The sequence below is a fragment of the Exophiala viscosa genome, assembly GCF_022695815.1.
Source record: "Exophiala viscosa unplaced genomic scaffold EDD37scaffold_15, whole genome shotgun sequence".
In the NCBI taxonomy this organism is placed as follows: Eukaryota; Fungi; Ascomycota; class Eurotiomycetes; order Chaetothyriales; family Herpotrichiellaceae; genus Exophiala; species Exophiala viscosa.
Genome location: NW_026944367.1, coordinates 267,712 through 286,987, shown reverse-complemented (window position 1 = coordinate 286,987; position 19,276 = coordinate 267,712). Strand labels below are relative to the sequence as shown.

Genomic DNA, 19,276 nt, shown 5'->3' with positions numbered 1-19,276 from the left:
CCCCATGGACAATTTAGCCGTGTGACACAGCCTGAAAGCGCGTCCTGCCCCAGTAATGCGGCCCTAGGCGATCTCAATGTCCGCAGGGTTGGCCGGGGCTCGGGCGCGGTTTGGAGGATCTCGGGGTAAGTAGCCCTTGTCAATTTTCGGAGCATCACCTACCTTCGTTCCATTATTGTCGCGCTTTTTCATGATGGGCCAAAGAAGCGAATGATGAGTCGGGTTGCACACTTTTGGTAGACTGCATGTGACAGTGGTCAATGACTTGTAAGCTCAGCGTGCTTCTCACGAAGGCATGTGCCATGTAAGTACCTTGGACTTGCTCTATCACCACATCACTGCTTCTCGTCGTACTGCTGTGTGAATTTCACCAGCCAACATGGGCTCAATCTCTTACGCCAACGATACAGCCTCTGCCCAGTATCCTCAAGAGACCTATCTATCAGTCAAACTTGCTCCAGGTACCTTGGTTGAAAAGAAACGACGAGCTTCCAGCGCTGTATCTTTGAAACGGCAATTAGGGTTCCTGAAGAGCACGGGTCGGTATGACGCTTTCAAGCTCAAATGGCATCCTTCATACGATGAACCTCCTACGGTCTGGCCCATTGGGACTTGGCTCTTTTGGTATGTCAGATCAAGCCGAAGACGCTCCAGCAGATGCGAACGTCAATTTAACCAAGCCTACGTGGCAACAGGGACTCAGACATTGGGAAGTGGATTGAGGGCGCTTGCTACTTTTTGCAGACAGACTATGACGCCGAAGTTGACCAAGCAGTGCAAGAGCTCACCGAAATGATCGCTTCCGCACAGCACGAAGACGGTTATTTGAACATCAATTACTCGGTCGTCGAACCTTTAAGCAGACGATTCACGAATTTTCGGGACATGTGCGAAGAGTAGGTACTATGATGAATGGATCGGTCGGTCCGCTGATGTTCTGGCTGCAGCTACAATGCCGGACATTTGCTCGAAGGCGCTCTTGCTCATCAGCATTATTACAAGAATGACAAGCTTCTGGCTCCAATGTTGCGGTACATGGAACTGCTGATGAAAGTACTGGGACCGAAAGAGGGCCAACTCCATGGATACCCAGGCCATCCAGAACTCGAGCTTGCACTTGTCCGACTATACGAAAGGACGAAGGATACGCGGTATTTCGAGTTCGCGAAGTACTTCGTGACTGAACGAGGCAATCCGAAAGGTGCAGATGGACGACATTTCTATGACTGGGAGGCCGAGCGAAGAGGAGACGACCCGCACAGGCGTCCTTACTACTATCCGGAGTACAACCCATCCAACTGGTACTACTCTGCCTCTGTACCGTTGACGGAAATGAAAGCAGTGGAAGGGCACTCCGTCCGGCCAACGTACCTGCTTACCGCAGTCGCCGACATCGTCAGATTGGAGAAGTCGTCAAAGGGGGCTCTGCACGAAGCTATCGAGAGGCTTTGGAACGACATGGTGTCTAACAAGATGTACGTCACAGGCGGCATAGGTTCCATCGCCCAGTGGGAAGGTTTCGGCATTCCATACTTCCTTCCACAAGGCACCGATGAAGGTGGCTGTTATGCTGAGACCTGTGCCGGGATTGGAATTATGATGATGGTACAGCGAGTCCTGCAGGTAGGTGCTTCGTCCAGTCACTGGCCAACTTACTGACGTGTTCCAGTACGAATTGGACGGAAAATACACTGACATAATGGAACTTGCTTTCTACAACGCTGTCTTGACAGCCATGTCTGTTGATGGAAAGAAATACACATATGTCAACCAGTTGGCCTCGAGCGATACCAACCCGGCCGACCGAAGCGAATGGTTCAAGTGTTGCTGTTGTCCACCCAACATCATGAGAACTTTGGCCATCATCGGAGGGTACATTTACTCTCAACCAACGATAAGCGAAAAGACCGACACCCATGTGGCTGTGCACCTCTATATACCTAGCACGCTTGACTTCGAAGCAGAGGGCGAGAAGTCTCAATTGACACAAGAATCGAATTGGCCCTGGGACGGTGACATCAAGTTCCGACTATCGTCGGCGTCGAAGAATGTTTCCGTCAGCCTCAGAATACCTAAATGGGCTGAAGGGTGGAGCGTTGACCCTGAACCGCCGCACAGTCAAGTCGAGAAGGGATACTTGACTCTGCCGACTCCCTGGCTTGTGGAACATCCAGAATTCACGCTTCAAATTCCCATGAAGCCAAGAGTCGTTGCAGTCCATCCGTTTACAACGCAAGACACAATCTCGCTGGCCCGTGGTCCCATCATTTACTGCGTCGAGGATTACGACAATCCCTGGGTGGAGGACCACTTCAAGAGTTTGCAATTGGACCCCGACGCGAACGTCGAGGAGAAACTCGTCACCGATCCAACCACGGAAGAGGAGTACGTGGCGCTGTCTGTGCATCGTGGCTCTTCGCTTCTGCCAAAGTTGAACGCAGAGCCAAGCATCCCGTGGAAGGACCTTGCGAAAGCCTCCGCCGAAGGTAGCGTCGTGGAGGATTTGCATTTCGTTCCCTACTATTTCCATTCGAACAGGGGTGGGCGCGGTCACGTCCGTACCGGTATACGACGCTGGATCCGATAGACGGCAAGCCTATTTTCAGAAGAAGTGGCACAGTCTGACGGAAAGGACATCGACGATACATATTCGAAGTCCAGCAGGTTCGCGACGGTGGGTGCCTTGACTTCAAGCTAGGAGGACTATATGGTGGAGCTGATAACCTTCCTCCTGTCAAAAACGAACTATATCATTGTGTGCGAATCCAGGTTGGCAATAAGGAAGGATGTCTAATTCAGAGAACTATTCGGCGCCACAAAAAAGAGCAAAAACTCAGTCAACCCGTTCAGAGGGTTGATCGTGAGGAAACCCCAGGGGGTTTATTAAGGGTTACAATAGGTTTCAAACATGCCTGCAGACCAAATGACCATTCTGTAGATGTCTCCGCTCTCAGTCTGTATAAACTTCATTCACAGGTCGTTACCAGAGCCCGGCACTGTCTCTTAAAGAGAGTAGATTTATCCTGGAATTTGTCTCGGTGCCCTGTTATGAGCTTAGTGACAGAGTCTTTGCTGAGCTAGAAACTGAAGAAATGGTCTTTGTCTTGCAAGGCAGTCTTTCACCTTAATTGTTGAGCAATTTTGAAAGAGTTTCGTATATGAAGGCTGAATATTCGAGGTCGAGTGAAGTAAAAGTGGTGTGGTGGAAAAGTGAAGTGATGTGAAATGGCCTTGGACGTGTAGAGGTACAGTGGTCGGACGGTGCCACTTTTTCTGGAAACAAGCTCGACGCCAGACTCAGGGAGATCGGATTGGTAAAAGGCGATGGACTGAAGGGGTGAACCCGCATGAGGTGAGATAGGCAAACTATAGTATCCAGCCTACCTGACTGTTGCCCGTGTATGTCACTTCGTCATGGCCAGTAAATCCATAGTTGATCTCGTCCGGGATTTCGTATATCTCTTGTTCGTCTCCTGCATTCTGTGGCACTGATAGGCCAGGCTGCCATGGGCTTTCCACGGCGAGGAGTTTCTTGGATCTTTCTAGCAGACTCGGCAATAAGAAGGATGTAGCCCCCCTGATTTTCGAAAGTGAGATGAGAATTCCCCATAACAGTTCTTTCGGATTTGAACTTGCAACGCGGGTGATGGACATTGGCAGACCTTCTGTGAAGTCCAGGATATACGTGCCCAGATCAAACAGCTTGCGCTCCATACCTACTCCATGGATCTCAAGTGATCTCGGAGAGGCCGTTGCAAGGGTTGCCATGACTGATTTCGCCGCTGACAAAGGCGTTTCCAGTGGGAGAGATGCGGCCATGAATACCGTGTCCGGCAGTCGAAGTCTAAATGCTGTCTGCCACAGAAAGGCTCTAAGCCACTGCTGTGTGACCCATATGTTGATCAATTGAGGTTCAAGTGCGCCGTTCGGAGCCAGAACGGTGTTGGACAAGCTCCAGTAGGAGACAGGGACGGATCCGGCTTGATGCTGCATTTCAGAGCGTGGAATGCATAGCCAATTGTACAGGTCAGGAGGCAAGGCTTCGAAAATGCTGAGAATCCCGAGAAAGGCCTCGATCGGAGCAGGATCGTCATCGAAAGTGATAGTAGGCTTCTCAATCGTTGAATGCAGTACCACTGGACACTTCAGATGGAGGGAATACGCCCTTTCAAAGATGAAGGTCATATAGAACAGCCGTCGCTTCATCTCAGCCTCCACAGGGTCTAGAGAGGTATAGGTTGACTCGTCATGCAGACGTAGAGATACTGCGAAGGAAACTGCTTGACTGAGATAGAACCAAGCTTCTTTGTGCCGCTCTTGATTGGCATAAGCACTGAACAAGAAACAAGAAGTCAACATGGTGTCAACATCGGGGTCGGAGGCAATGTCGAGCGTCTTCCGAACACTGACAGCTTCGCGGAGGAGGTAGTCTCGTGCGGATGGAGGATAGAAGTCTGCCGTGTCTGTCACATCTTCATCATCGCTATCTGCGGGCTCGAATACTGAGCTCGGCGGAGCCAGATTGAGCTGAGTGTTCGTTGCTGCACACAGCGCAACGAGGAAGCAGTATCGTTCTGGCGAGAGGGAGTCGACATTGGAACAGGCAGCAAGAGTCTCTTCCGGTCGCACGATTGGCCACAGAGGGTATATCCATTTCAAGAACAGCTTCACGTGCAATCGAAGCAATCGACTTGAAACCCTTCGCGTCCCAGACGAGTCCGCCCCAGCTGCCGGTGAAGTGGATCTGGCTGTGTTGAGTCCATGACGAGGAAGACTTGCATTAGTCCCTGTCGAAGTGCCTGAGGATACTTCGGACTGACGGCCAACGCCCTCATGCACCTGCTGGACTGATCGTGCGTCATCTTGTGCTATCGATGCACTGCGAACAGAAGCCGAGGAGCGACCAGCTGCAGGTATGCGACGGTTTGTGACTTGACGCTTGACGTTATCATGATAAGTACAAGTCAGAAGACCAACCCGACATTTCAAGCATGGTTGTGTTCGGTCACATTTGACCTTCCGCCGACGACAGGGATCGCACGCTTGCATCTGAGAGTTTCAACGGTCGTACCTTGCGATGCCGAGATGGTGAAGAGGCTGGCATATCCCATGGTCATCTTGGCGCGATCACCGAGGTCGAAGAGAACGGACCATGCGAGACGAGAACAATACCGGTGAGTAAGAGCTACCCAGGGTCAGGTCAGGTCAGGTGCCCGGCTGTTGAAGCAGAATAGTTCCTCACTGGGCCTGTACAAGACCATATGAGACATATCCCGACCCCGCACTGAACATACACGAGCTGACATCGAGAAGACGTTCTCTGCCTCGCTACAGGAAAAGCTTGCCCAGCAGGTGCTCGATCCGGCTACTAAGAAAGAAACCATGTCTTCTCCGCATTGTCGTCACGGGAGGCTATGCGGCCACACTGGCCAGGTGAACCCCGGGCCCTTTTTTCCGTACCCTGCTCCGAGACCCGAGATCCGTGGCCTGCATATTCTTCTCCAACCAGGCCTCTCTTAGCTTGGTTCACCACAGGCTATTTGCTACATGTTTAACCGCTTCGTCCTGATTTGATGAAGTCGCTAGAACTGCGCAGAAACCCTACAGTCATGGTGTGACGATCCATACTATCGGCGCCGACAGCGTTGCCTCCTCTGCGGAAGCGACAGAATGCGCGCTGCCATTGAAATTCCATGTACGGAGAACACGCGGGCTGATTGCTTCTGGCCAGTGGCCACGCGACCACAGACTGTGGGGTGCAGAACCTGGAGTTGATGGGGCTAGGAGCCGAAGCAACTATAAAAGAGCAGATGGGTCCGAGTGTGCTCAAGTTTTGCTGATCAGTCCTAGGCTCAGCGTTCCATTGACTTTACTAAGGCGCACGACTACATCCCAGGTCTACTTGCCATGCAGCAACAGGAGAAGACCCTCGACGAACATGTCGAGCTCGCACGAGAAGAGCTGGGCGTGTACGGAGATCTCGAAGTCCCTCCCTTTTTCAGGGAGCAATCATGGGATCTTTCTCGACTGACAGTGTCGGCTCAGGCGGCCATCGACCATGAACACTCCTTGACCTTCCGAGAAGCAGTCAAGCACTACCCCTGGGCCATCTTCTTCTCCATTGGTATTTCGACAACGCTCGTCATGGAGGGGTATGACACAGGCCTCATCAGCTCTTTCTTTGGCTTGCCTCAATTTCGACAAAGGTTCGGCCATCAATTGCCTGACGGAGATTACCAACTTTCTACCGCCTGGCAGTCGGCCATCTCTTCCATGGCCAGTGTGGGAGGCATCTTTGGACTCCTGTTCGCGGGTCAGGTTGTTGACAGGATCGGGTACCGATGGACCATGTTCATCGGTCTCTTCTGGCTGTCTGCGTCCATCTTTTTGACGTTCTTCGCCAAAAATGTTAGCATGCTGTTCGCCGGAAACATGCTCTGTGGTGTTCCATGGGGTATGTTCCAGTCTGTGGCAAGTTCCTACGCCACGGACGTTGCTCCTCTGACGCTCCGACCGCTCATGACAAGTTACATCTCCCTCTGTTGGGCTATGGGTCAATTCATCTCGACTGGTGTCCTTCGAAGTCTCCTATCTCGACAGGACCAGTGGGCGTACAAGATACCATTCGCAATCCAGTGGATATGGCCGATTCCTCTCGGTCTGATCACCTTCTTCGCTCCAGAAAGTCCTTGGTGGCTTGTTCGCAAAGGTCGCATGAACACTGCCCGAAAAGCCCTGCGTCGACTGGGTTCCAACAGAGTCACTGACGCTCAACTCGACAACGCCATCGCATTGATGTATTTGACAAACGAGCACGAGAAAGAGATCGAGAAGGGGACCACGTATCTGGAACTTTTCAGGGGCATCAACCTGCGGCGCACAGAAGTGGCAGTCGGAGCCTGGATCTGTCAGGTCACCTGCGGCAACTGGTTCGGCGGAAACGTCACGTATTTCATGGAACAAGCTGGAGCGTCCGCCTACACTGCATTTGCTTTTGGTCTCGGTATGAACGCTGTATCCTGCATCGGTACTGTCTCCTCATGGTTCTTGACACCTCGGGTTGGCAGACGTCCAATGTACTTGTGGGGTCTGATCGGGATGTTAATGACCTTGTTGACCGTCGGATTCATGGGTATTCCTTCGCATGCCACAAATGGGATCCAGTGGGCTTCTGGGGGAGTGCTGATCGTCAACATGCTACTCTACTTCCTCACGGTCGGCCCGGTATGCTTCACGATTGTGCCAGAAGTCCCGACCGTTCGACTGCGCAACAAGACCGTCTCTGTTGCACGCGCTGCGTACAACATTGTCGGTATCGGAGCGAGCTTCTTGAATCCGGCCATTCTGAACCCTGGAGCGTGGAACTTGAAGCAGAAAGGTGGCTTTATATGGAGTGCTTTCGCCATACTTTCTGTCGTCTGGGTCTACTTCAGACTCCCAGAGACCAAGGGAAGGACACCCATCGAACTCGACGCTCTCTTTGAGCGCAAGGTCAAGACGCGCGATTTCAAGACTGCTAATGTCGACACAACCGTCGTTGCTGATGTCCCTGTTGCTCGCGCACAGGATATCATCACTCAGGAGAAGCCTTAGACAAGAGCGGACGCGGCAAGCAGGCGCAAGCAGGCGCAAGCAGTTGAGGTTCTAGTGACTCTGATAGCATACTCAAATTGACCAACTCATTGTTTACCACTTCTCTGCCTCCTGCTATCTGCCCAATTTTGCTGTTAAGAAGAACTTATTGCTAGTGATAGGTGTGATAGTCGAGTAGTTGCTGACTAAGGCAGCCCATAACGGCAGCCACGGGGACAAACGCGCCGCGCTTCCCGGTGCCAGCCTTAAACGGTTAATGAATGCCCCCCGCCCAATGATTATCCAACGTCCGCAGCCTTGACCACTCCGACAACGTTTCACCGCAGCAGGCACCTCGCTCCTTCATTGCGAGAATACGACAGATGCTACGAAGCCTTCTTTTGTAATGAGATACCGTCGTCGCCCTCTGACGCACCATGGCGCACCTGTTTCGAGGCAAGCAGGCTGGAATTGCTCATGATCTTTCCTCAGGTATCTCACCAGAGGTGTTTATGCTAGACGAGGTAGGACTGCGCATTGTCCTCTGTTGTCGCTACCACTGACCATAGCCCAAGTTTGCCCGATATGGTGTCAACTCACAGATCTCGGCACTCGCCTATGATCCAGTCCAGTCCCTTCTCGCCGTTGGTACCAACGAGTCCCAGTTCGGTCCTGGCATTGTCACAGTCTATGGTCAGAAGCGAGTCTGCGTAACCTTCACCCCACCACGACGGTCCTCCATTCGAACCATCCAGTTTTGCGCAGACAAGTTGATGGTACTAGATAGCAAGAACGACATCAGCGTCTTCAGTCTGGAGAGCAAACACATGCTGGCCAACTACGCCCCTCCCGGCCACGTTACGGCTATTCTCACGGATCCCAATCTCGACTACTGCCTTTCTGGGCTACAAAATGGTGGGTAAAACCATAACGAACACTGCATCGATACGGGCTATGGCTGACACTTGCATGCTAGGTGATATTGTGGCATATGATCTCGACCGGGAAGCCTTAACACCCTTCAAGATCCCCAATCTCTGGCGCGAGCGCAATCCCCGAGCACGAATCCTGCCCATAGTGTCCATGCAGTTTCACCCTAAAGACATCGGAACAGTACTCATTGGGTATTCCGAAGGAGCCGTCATATACTCTTTCAAACAGAATATGGCCCTTAAGTTCTTCCAGTATGAGGTACCCAGAGGTGCTCCAGGTGGTGACGGAGACCCGGCTGGTATCAACGAAACGAGGCGGCCCAGGCTCACGCACGCCATCTGGCACCCTACAGGGACATTTATCTTGACCGCTCATGAAGATTCAAGCTTGGTTTTTTGGGACCCCCGAGACGGCAGAGTCGTCCTCGCCAGAACAATTGAGGAGACAGACGTCAATGTGCCAGGACGTGGGTCATCTCGGACTGGTCCAGGAGCGGCCTCGGTCAAAGAGCCTTACTTCAATATCGCGTGGTGTTCCAAAGAGAACGCAGATGATACTGGGTTACTTCTGGCTGGAGGTTCTTCCACCACAAGTCCATCTAAGGGCCTGACTTTCATGGAGCTGGGAATGACGCCGAATTACCAAACATCATCGTGGGACTATCTGGGTGGTCACTTCAGAAACCCAAAACGAATCCACATCCTCCCAACACCACCCAACGCTCATGTCACCACATTCCTCCCCATTCCTCGCACATCGCCTCATTTCGCTGGCACCCACGATCCCATTGCAATTCTGACTGTACTTGGATCTGGCGAATTACTCACCCTCAGTTTCCCTTCGGGACATCCCATCACACCAACCAACCAACTACACATATCCCTGTCATTTGTACACCCTTTCATTACGAAGACTGCTCTTGCGTACGTTGATCGAACAAGATGGCTCGGCATGAGGGAAGTACGCCAACATGGTCCTAACATACTTCTTGGGGGTGCTCCAGGGATGAAGCCTTTGAAGAGGCACGAGAACCGAAACATTGTCCAAGCAGCTCATGCTGATGGAACGATTCGAGTCTGGGATGCTGGGCATGGTGACACTATAGAAAATCCTACTGTTCTACAAGTCGACCTTGGCAAGGCCGTTGGCCGCTGGGATCAATTAGACGTGGCCCAGATGAGTATGTCTGGCGCAACGGGCGAATTGTCCGTTGGTCTAGTGTCCGGAGAGCTGGTGGTTTTCAGGCTGAACAGGAATCAACACGTTGGACAAGCGCCGTCCGACCCAGGTCCGAATGAAGGTCCAGGCAAGATGACGGATATTACCAGACGTGCAGACCCCAGTCTCAAGGAAGGGCTTTTACCCCTAACAATGACCAACGATCAACAAGGCCCAGTTACGGCTCTGAAGCATTCCGATGTTGGGTTTGTTGCTGTGGCCTATAGTGGTGGTGGAGTGACTCTGGTCGACCTTCGTGGTCCAGCAATCATCCACTCTGCTCTACTGAGCGATCTGTCCAGCGGCAAACACGGGAAGAGTACAAAACGCCGCTCCACACCATCGACTCCGTCCGTTGAATATGCAACGACAATGGAATTCGGCATCATGACGCTTGAGGGTGACGGTGAGTTGGTCCAATATGTTGAAAGCGCCTTTCTGACACCTTGACAGATTATTCCTCACTGGCGTTGTATGTTGGTACATCTCGAGGTCGTGTGGCCACGTTCAAGGTCCTCCCTTCGCAGACTGGTCGCTACTCAGCACAATTTGCTGGCGTGACTCAAATATCAGACGATCGCGTTATCTCAATTTCTCCAATGGACACACAGACTGGCGCGCCCGCCGCTGCTACAGGTCAGGCGATGGCTGGGCTGCAGTCCGGCCGTAAAGTCGATGGGGTCGTGTTGGTCGCTACTGTGTCGTCCGCTCATATTTTCCGGCCGGCCACGGGCAAGGGCGCCTCCAAGACTTTCGACCGCTATTTCTGCGATTCAGCCTCGTTTTCTCGGTTTGAGGAGCGAGGTTATGCTCTGGTTGGGCTGTTTGGAGATGGTTCTGCTCGAGCCTTTTCCATCCCAGCACTAAAAGAGATAGCAAGTACCCGCGTTAACCACATTCTGGATACGAAACGATATGCTGATGCGATCGTCACCCCGACCGGCGACATCTTAGCATGGACAGGCCCAAGTGAAGTCGCCATGGTCAATGTCTTTGGCGCTGGCTTGAGTCTCCAACCTAGTAACGACCTATTATACGATCCCACAAAACTTGTTCCTCCGCGACCGACGATTAGTAGTCTTCAATGGATTGCTGGAACGCAGTACATCACGCCTTCAGACATGGATGTGCTGATAGGTGGACCTACCCGACCTCCTTCGAAACGGATGATGGCGGAGATGCAGGCGGCTCAAGAAGCCGAGTTCCAGCGGCAAAGAGAAGCGGCACGTACCGGAAGAGCGCCCAAGCCAGACGCCAGCGAAGAGACGTACTGGGCTTATATGCAACGTCAGTTGGCTGAGAGAACGGAAAATCTTGGTCTGGCGGGCGATAGCATGGACCGAGCGGCCGAGGCGAGCAACTCGTGGAGTGACGACGTCAGCAAGTTCGTTGCGAAACAGAAGAGGCAGGCAGCGCTTGGATTTGTGACCTCGAAGTTCGGATTCTGATTTCCTGAACGGTTGCGGTCGCTGATTTGAGAGCGTAAATAAAAGCATTGGATGGGCTCGGTGGATCTCATGGTAAAGAAGCACTGTGGTGACCAGGACGTCCACGCGAACTTGTTCTTCCCCCCAGTACCACCACGAACCCCTTCGACTTGCATGTCTGTGTAACCCTTGCAGCCCATAAGGGGCTTGCATGATGATGCAGGCTGTTGCTACCTGTCACCGGCGACCAGCAGACACAATGGTGATGATTGGCACAATTGGCTCCGTCTGACATGGAGAACATCGACCATACAAGTCCAATGTCCAGCACGTTCGCGACAGTGAGTGCCCTGACTTCAAGCTAATAGGATCATACGGTAGGGCTGATGACCGTCACTCCATCAAAGAGTAGGGGCTATGTCGGTGTGCGCGAAGGACTCCGGAATGGGCAACAGGGATCAATATCGATTTGGACCTGAGGAGCTACAATGGTCAGACGGTGTCACTTATACGGTGTGCAGGTAGGAGGAGGTCGAAGGAGAAAATATTATGAAGTACGATGTTATGAAGAATGGAAATGACAAGCACCTTGCCACCAATGGCACACCTCCTTTTCACCTCAGCCTGATCGAGCCTCGCAACGTCTTGGCACTACCATTGGCTACCAACACCAAGTCCAACCCGCCTCAAGTCTTAGAACATGCTGTGATAGAGTCCATCTTCACCGGCCTCTCCTGGTGGGGCTGCGTGCAATCTAGGGCTGGACCTAGTGCCAGGTGTAGCGGCGGCCTTTGCAGGAGTCTTCTTCGCTGGAGTCTTCTTGGGTGCAGCGGCTGGAGCAGCTTTCTTGGCTGGTGTTTTCTTTGCCGCAGCCTTCTTTGCTGGCGTCTTCTTCGCTGCAGCCTTCTTCGCTGGTGTCTTCTTTGCGGCAGTCTTCTTTGGTGCAGCCTTCTTAGCTGGAGCCTTCTTCTTTGGCGTGGCTTTCTTCGCTGCGGCTTTCTTGGCTGGCGCCTTGGTCTTTGTGGTCGCAGCTGCGGCCTTTTTCCTGGGTGTTGTTGCGGCTGTGGCGGCTTTCTTCGCGGTGGTCTTCTTCGCTGCTGCAGCTTTCTTCGTGGCGGTGGCTTTCTTGACGCCGGCAGTGCTCGAAGCTTTGGCTTTTGCCGGTGCTTTCTTACCCTTGGCGCCTGCTCCAGCCTTCTTCTGGGTCTGCTTGTCTAGCTCGTTGGCCTGGGACGTGAACAAGCCTGGTGAGTAGCGCTCTGGGGCTCGCCGAATACGAGTGGAACGCTCGCGTGTGATCGGAATCGGTGCTGGCTTTTGCTTGGGCTTGCGTGCGCGCGCGCTGTTCGCCGATTGTTGTCTAGGGTCGTCATAGTCAGTATGAGAGCACTGTTTGACCGTGGCTATCGAGAAGGACTGACCCATTGCCATTTTCAAGAACTTGGTTGTGAGCATGGCCATTGGCTTCAGGAACATCTGCCTGAGCTGGAGTCCGAGCTCGTCCCGCTCCGCTACCAGCGCTGGAGGGTCCATTGGTATTGGATCGAGGTTGAGGGTTGCTTTCATTGCTCTTGATGGACTGAGAGTTGCTCTTGGTAGACTGGGAATTGCTCGTGTTAGTACGAGGGTTGCTCGAGCCGTCATAACCCGTTGGGCTTGGGATATTTGGGAATGGGTGCTTTGGATTGAAGCCTTGCCCCCACGCCTATATCCAGCATACCATAGGGTAAGCACGAATCTTACATGGGAAGTTGTTGACAGGGACATATGGCGGTTGAGCACTCACCTCGCGGTTTGACATCTTTGATGGTGATGTTCTGCTGATTGACCCGTGTTGTTTGAGATGCTGTGTCGAAGCCTAGTCGATAAAGGTCCGTCGTTGATATTCTAGCAATTTGGACATGCGTGGGATGAAGAATGAAGAGAGTTCAACAGGTATGCGCGGAAGGAAGCAAATTCAATTCGCAGCAAAATGATTTAGACAACAATAGCACCCAAATGAATAAGGCAGACAATAGGGTTGAGGGCGGTCTAGGCTTGTAAGAGAGGATGACATCGTTTATGATGGGCCTCAATAAAACAAAGAACACTCTCAATGGGTGCGGCAAGAGGTGAGGTATGTAAACAAAGGTGAAGAATGTGGTTGCCAAAATTGCGGAATTCCCAAAGAAAAAAGATGCGATTCTGGACTCTTGAAAACGCCCTCGCTCGCTTTTCAATTGCCCTATGCCCAGAATGACGTTAGATGGTAATATAATACAGCATCAACATCCTCTGCCATGCCAATCATCAATTCGTAGATTACTGTACTGTGTTTCTTCGATGGCACCCTCAACTGCGGCATTGTTGGTAAACCACTTTGAGTCATGTCCTACCCAGCTAGAGCAGTTCCAGCACTTCTCAGCTTGGCTGCCAGTGTGGTGTCGTAGAAGTTGTAATAGGGATCCGGAATGCAGAACGAAGAGTGTCGAAGCAATATTTGCGCAGTGGGCCGGTCGTTTGGATTCCTATGTGGAAGTTAGCTTCGAGAAAGAACATTGTTCATCCGGGTGGGTAGACTCACACTTGGAAACAGTCGTACATGAAGTTTAGACCGTCCACCGTGGCAGTTGATTGTACGTCTTCTGGAATTGGAGGTGCCTGACTCAGACTGCCCAGCTTGAAAATGGCTCCGATGGCTTCTTCTCGACTCCAAGGTCTTTTCCCAGCAAACATCTCTAGGACCACACAGCCAAGTGACCAAATGTCGACTTTAGCACTGTATCCCTGTCCTTGAGATCGCACAACTTCAGGGGCCATCCAGAAGACGGATCCTTGCATGCTGTTGGTGACGTCGTTGCCATAGATGTTGTCGGATTTTTTCGAGATACCGAAATCTGAAATCTTGCATGTCCCATCAAGGTCGAGCAAAATGTTGTCGGCTTTCAGATCCCGGTGAAGAATGCCTTCGCGGTGGAGATATGCTAGACCTTCGAGAGTTTGTCGTGTGAGTGAGCGGACCACGGATTCTTCGAACTTCCCATGTTTGCGTAGACAGCTGCCCACAGAACCACCAGGAATATATTCGAGATAAATGCTGACTGCGAATTCTTTGCGCTCGAAACCGAGATATTGCACAATGTTCGGATGTTCAAGATCTTTCATAGTGTCAATCTCCTGATCCAGAGCAGCGACCATTTCTTTGATGCGATCCTTGTCATGCCCTGCCGCTTTCTGGTTGACTTCGACCTGTTTGACCGCCAGGAACTCACCAGTTGTTGCGTTCATGCCGAGATAGACACGACCATAGGTACCCTTTCCAATGAGTTGACCACGAATGATCTTGAAGGTTGCCTGTCGCTTTGGCATATCTTCGGAAGGCACTTCTTCCTGCGGTATTGGGTCCAATGTCGACAATCGGTTGCCTGGCTTCGGCTTGATCTGGACGATATTTGCTCCGAACATTTTTGTGCTCTTTCGTCGCACGATCCCGCTTGGATTGGCTTGCTCTACTCTCACGGCCACCGACGGTCCTCTTTTGATGTCGTTACGCTTTTGGGCCACTTCACGAATTGATTTCATGCGTGTAATACCACCTGAGGCTTTTCCAACTTGTCGCTGGGCGACGGTGGCCACTCTTTCTCGGTCTCGAGCCTTGAGTGTGGATTCATCAGATCCAAGAGTATCGGATTCGCTCTTGCGATTGAACTCCAGGTCTAAGCCTGTTGTGCCATGAATGGTGCTTGCAGGCTGGGATTTCTCGAGTGGATTCTGCTCTGCAGATTTCAGCGGAGAGCTGTTATCACCTTTTTCCTCAAGATAAGGTTTGTCGAGATCGACACCAGGAAAGAATTCGTCGAGATGATGGACGACATTCTCGATTGCTGGACGATTGGCCCAAATATCACTAATAAACGAATCTCTTCGGCCCATCCTGTCATCTGGTGATTGTGCTGAGCCGCTGAAGCTGCCGTCGGACATGCTACGCTCAAACCCGTCGCCGCTAGCTGTGGCGCTGTCGTCTGCACCAGGTTGGCTCATCTGATTACCACCAGATGAGCCCGGAGACTTAAATCGTACATTTTTCCCGGTGTGCTGGTCAGTGTCAACAGTCAGGGCTGGCCGCTGGTCCTTATTCGCAACTGCCTGAGCATCACTCTTTGGTAACGACTTGCTAGTCAAAGGAATCGCAAACAAGCCGTCGTCAGAGTCGTCATCACCGGATTCATCCTGTTGCATAGGGTTGGGCGATGGAGCAAAAGATACGTTGGTCTCTTTGAACTCCAGGTCCGGCCCATATGACTTTCTCGACTGCAGACCCGGCCGAGGTGCGTCATCTGAAGGACTTATATCTGGAGAAGCCCGGACTCGGTGCGTACCGTCAAATGTGGCGGTACGTCCTCGGCTGGATTGAAATCCATCATAGCCTTCATGATAGTCAGCGATATTGATCGTGTATATTGGGGGGGGGGGAGTTTGAGACTAGGGGTCCCCGCGACAACTTACCTGGATGCATTTCCCCTCGACCAGAATCTGATTCTTGCCTAGTTCTGCTCATGCTTTGCGGCACTCCCTGACTACCACGAGTAGCTGGCGCGCCTGCCATTTTGCCAACATTTGCTAGCGCGGCGCCGATCCCACCGGCAGCGATTGCAGAAGAGCTGGATTTATTCCTGATCCGTTGGGCATCCTCTTCAGCAATAGGGTCGGAAATACGAGCCAAGGCATCCAGGGAAGATCTAGTTCCGGAATTCCTGGCTCTTAAGGAGTTGACCTTTGTCAATGTTGTGGATTCCGATGGTGCTGTAGGAGGCCGCCGCACAGGTATAAGCGGCTCAGCTTTCTTCTCCTCGAACGGCGAGAGTCGTGGGGTGTCGAAGTCTATCACAGTGCTCCCACGAATACCACTACCACTGTATGTCGAATTTTGGTCTTTCTGTACCCGTCGGGCCTCCAGATATGCCTTGTGCTTCGCGTCAGTCTGCTGTCGGTATTCCTCCGCTCGTTTTTGCAGCAGATCTGCATCTGTGTGGGGAGATTCTAGCACAGGACTTGAATTCTGAGGGTACCCATTTCGGTTGAGGCCACCAGCTGAGTTGGATTTGATCATAGGTGCGCTTCGTGAGGCGGTGTCATTCTGTGACCTCTGGCTGAATGACACTCCCAATCCGGACGAGCTTGGCCCTGTAACAGCTGACAGGGTCGGGCTCTGCACAAACAGTTTCAAAGTCCCTGAATTGTCTGCACGGCCACGAGCAGCTACCAGCAGGTTGTCCGGAAGCGGGTTTTCGTGGTCTGTCTGCCCAGGTTCGGTCATGTATATTTGTGCATATTCGGCATCCGGGATACCCAGTTCAATACAGATAAGACTGCGCAGCGCAACAGCTGTTTCTACTTCTGTGACATCGACGAGCCTGTAATTCCAGCTGTCGGGGGTGACAAAGATGAACCTTCGAGAGACGCTATTGGCCCGGCGCATAGGATATGGCATCCTCTCCTCCTCACTGCCAATACTTGCAGAGCCCGGACGCTGGTACAGTGCCGAGTCGCTTCCATTGCCATTTGGCTTCGCAAAGAGGCGAAATCCGCCTGGGCTTGTTGGGGATTCTAGCGCATGGTCTTCCGGAGGAGGTTGGCTATGTTCATGTCGTTTCCTCATGAACTTACTCAGAAATCCTTTGCTCTGGTCTTTTCCACCGGGCCCAGGAGCATACTCATTGCTCCATGTCCGGTGCGCCTCGAGCGGTGAAGGTCTAGTAACTTCTTGCGCGTCACGTCGGCTCTCGTAGAAACGTCCGGAGGTGGCAGCATCAGTATTACCAGGCCCACTTCTGCCCGGCTCCGCTTGACCTGGTGCGTTGGTACCGGGTCGCGACTGGCCTGCTATTTTTTGCATTGAATCAGTGCTGTTGCTTTTGCTGTGCTCAGGCCGATACCCTTGTGAAGACACACTGGTAGCTGAGACAGGTACCGCGCTACCAAGACCTGGGCTGGCGTTGGGAGACACCTCAAAGCCTTTTGGCAGAAGACCAGCGGAACCATCTCCAGAGAGATTGGGACTGTGTCGACCTCGGTTGTTGATGCCAGCGAAAACGCCTCTTGTGTAGTCCGCACGACTAGCACCAAGGAGGCTCTCCGGAGGCTTGCCATCGCTCGGAGTTGAAGAATTACTGTTGTGCTTGGGGAAGATGGGCATCGTACTGCTCCGACCTTGCGAGTTCCGTGGTCCTAACCCGGGAGGAAATTGGGCTGGCATCTGTTTTCCTGGACTGCCCTCTGGCCCAGCAGTCGCAGGCGTGCTGCTGAATTCTGCTCGGTGTAAATGAGGCGAGTTCTCCAGTGTACCCTCTGTAGAAGCACTTGTCATGATGCCCGATTCACGTCTCCGATGGCCCATTCCAGCACTGGCCGGCCCTTCTCCGCCCTGCTCTACCAACCTGGAAATGAGCTTACGCAACCGCTTGCCCTCCTCACGCTCGCGACCTTGATCCCAGCCGGTGTTGCTATTGGAACAGACTTTGGCGAGCTGTGGATATATCGTTTGGTGCATCATGCCCAGATTGCCGCGACCGTTGGGCCCACGGCCAAGATCCAAGAAGTCTGAACCTTGTAGCTTGAGCAGACGAAAGGTTTCTTGCCAGTCCTTCGAAAACCCGTTTGCTGCAAGCCACACAAGGACTCTTTCCAACGGCCATTGCAATGACAATTCACTTGCCCCGCCCGTAGCGATGGCAGCGCTGTAGGCCCTCTGCCGGTTGTGATCACTGGTATTCTGAGAGCTGTGCAATGTAGCCGTAGGAGGTCCTGGGGAGATATTTCCATTGACGTCGCGGAGAGGGAGTGGAAAAGAAGGCCTGCTAGAGGAAGCGGAGGAAGCGCGGATCTCTCTGTTCGAGATATCAGGATTCGGCTGATTTGGATTTGGGTAGGAATAACTATGCGATGCAGTCGCGCTGTCGGAGAATTTCTGCTCGGATCTCGAAAGAAGTGGTTCGTTTGGGGGCAGTTGCATGTCATATCCTGAGAAAGATGAGAAATCGTCGAGTGGTGGAATGCCTACTCCAGGACCAAACGAGTCGCCAGTGGGAATAAAGGTTGCGGAGAGAATGGGCTTGTCGTTCTGTGTTGGCGGCGGAGGCGGGATATTCAGATGAGAAGGCTGCCGCATGCCATAAGATAGGTTCTGATTCTGCGACATTGGTGGCGGCGGGGGTATGTGTTGTCCCATTCCAGATCTTCCCCATGGCTGTTGCCATCCCGCCCCCGGTATTCCATAGACCGTCCCTAACGGCATCGCCGAAGGATGTGGTCCAGGCGGGGGAGGAGGTAGGGTAGATTGTGGATGCGGTCGAGGAGGAGGTGGTGGAAGATGGTTCATGACGCCCTGGCCGGGAGGTGGCGGTGGTCCAGGGATATATTGTTGTCGCTGATTATCCATGATCTGGCTGTTTGAGACCATGGTCCGCCGCGTTGTTGTTCAAGTCCAGCCGGCCTCCGGACACACAATGCCTGTATTTGCGGCAAATGCGAAACGTGCTATAACAGCGTAGCCTTTTTCACCGACATTGCTTGTTCCTATGCTCAAGGTCTTTCAGATTCGGACGGAGAGGCTCGATGGATCGGCGCAGGTGGATGCGTGATATTGTGGACGCTGGGTCAACGACATCAAAGAAAAGTAAATCGCCAGAGGTTCATAGCACAGCTCTGCTCACGACACGAAGAGTGTGCTCGCCCGTTGCATGTGCTGTCGGTGGACTGCGGAATGTCGTTGATCAAGGGTAGGACAAGTCGCAGGTGATCGCAAGACCGCAAAAGACACGAGACAAGGGATCCAAACCACCTCACCGAGACTCACACAGAAGCAGAGATGTCCAATGAGCCGTACACTATGAGCAGGATCGTTGAAGCTGTTCAGGCTTCGAACGCATGTAGGGTAAGCGTCCGAGAGTGTGTGTCTGGCGGCCTATGCTCAATGGCTGGACTTCGGCTGTTGTCTGCCATGCCTCCAATAGGGACGAAACATAAGCGCGAAGCGAGGAGTCGAAGGATGGAAACCCAACAAACATCGATAAGATAAGAATAGTGACAATAATAGAACTGCCTCTGCAAGGGCCTCATGCCCCAGACTCCATTAAGTTTAGGCCTAC

At 52.6% G+C, this 19,276-nt stretch overlaps 6 protein-coding genes across 6 annotated transcripts; 3 read left to right on the top strand and 3 right to left on the bottom strand.

Moving 5' to 3' along the window:
* The first annotated feature begins 182 nt into the window (after positions 1–182).
* Positions 183–2,989, top strand: EDD37DRAFT_642403 (uncharacterized protein). Its single transcript, XM_062817364.1, has 4 exons — positions 183–624; positions 696–896; positions 948–1,623; positions 1,670–2,989. Exons 1-4 carry the CDS (start codon positions 380–382, stop codon positions 2,585–2,587), a joined length of 2,040 nt encoding a protein of 679 aa, XP_062665730.1. The 5' UTR covers positions 183–379; the 3' UTR covers positions 2,588–2,989.
* A 211-nt stretch (positions 2,990–3,200) lies between these two features.
* EDD37DRAFT_642402 (fungal-specific transcription factor domain-containing protein) lies at positions 3,201–5,412 on the bottom strand. Its single transcript, XM_062817363.1, has one exon. The coding sequence runs from the start codon at positions 5,047–5,049 to the stop codon at positions 3,367–3,369; it is 1,683 nt and encodes a 560-aa protein (XP_062665729.1). The 5' UTR covers positions 5,050–5,412; the 3' UTR covers positions 3,201–3,366.
* EDD37DRAFT_642401 (putative maltose permease) lies at positions 5,413–7,712 on the top strand. The gene has a single exon (XM_062817362.1). The coding sequence runs from the start codon at positions 5,908–5,910 to the stop codon at positions 7,591–7,593; it is 1,686 nt and encodes a 561-aa protein (XP_062665728.1). The 5' UTR covers positions 5,413–5,907; the 3' UTR covers positions 7,594–7,712.
* A 297-nt stretch (positions 7,713–8,009) lies between these two features.
* EDD37DRAFT_675214 (lethal giant larvae like, C-terminal-domain-containing protein) lies at positions 8,010–11,603 on the top strand (the record flags this gene model as incomplete). Its single annotated transcript, XM_062819534.1, has 4 exons — positions 8,010–8,096; positions 8,148–8,487; positions 8,549–10,129; positions 10,177–11,603. The coding sequence occupies 4 exons, from the start codon at positions 8,010–8,012 to the stop codon at positions 11,169–11,171; spliced, it is 3,003 nt and encodes a 1,000-aa protein (XP_062665727.1). The 3' UTR covers positions 11,172–11,603.
* A 240-nt stretch (positions 11,604–11,843) lies between these two features.
* On the bottom strand, positions 11,844–12,951 carry EDD37DRAFT_613545 (uncharacterized protein; the record flags this gene model as incomplete). Its single annotated transcript, XM_062815461.1, has 3 exons — positions 11,844–12,510; positions 12,572–12,828; positions 12,871–12,951. The coding sequence occupies 3 exons, from the start codon at positions 12,949–12,951 to the stop codon at positions 11,844–11,846; spliced, it is 1,005 nt and encodes a 334-aa protein (XP_062665726.1).
* A 570-nt stretch (positions 12,952–13,521) lies between these two features.
* EDD37DRAFT_570567 (mitogen-activated protein kinase) lies at positions 13,522–18,588 on the bottom strand (the record flags this gene model as incomplete). The annotated part of the gene is made up of 3 exons (XM_062814288.1): positions 13,522–13,657; positions 13,714–15,556; positions 15,636–18,588. The coding sequence occupies 3 exons, from the start codon at positions 18,586–18,588 to the stop codon at positions 13,522–13,524; spliced, it is 4,932 nt and encodes a 1,643-aa protein (XP_062665725.1).
* Between the last annotated feature and the right edge of the window lie 688 nt (positions 18,589–19,276).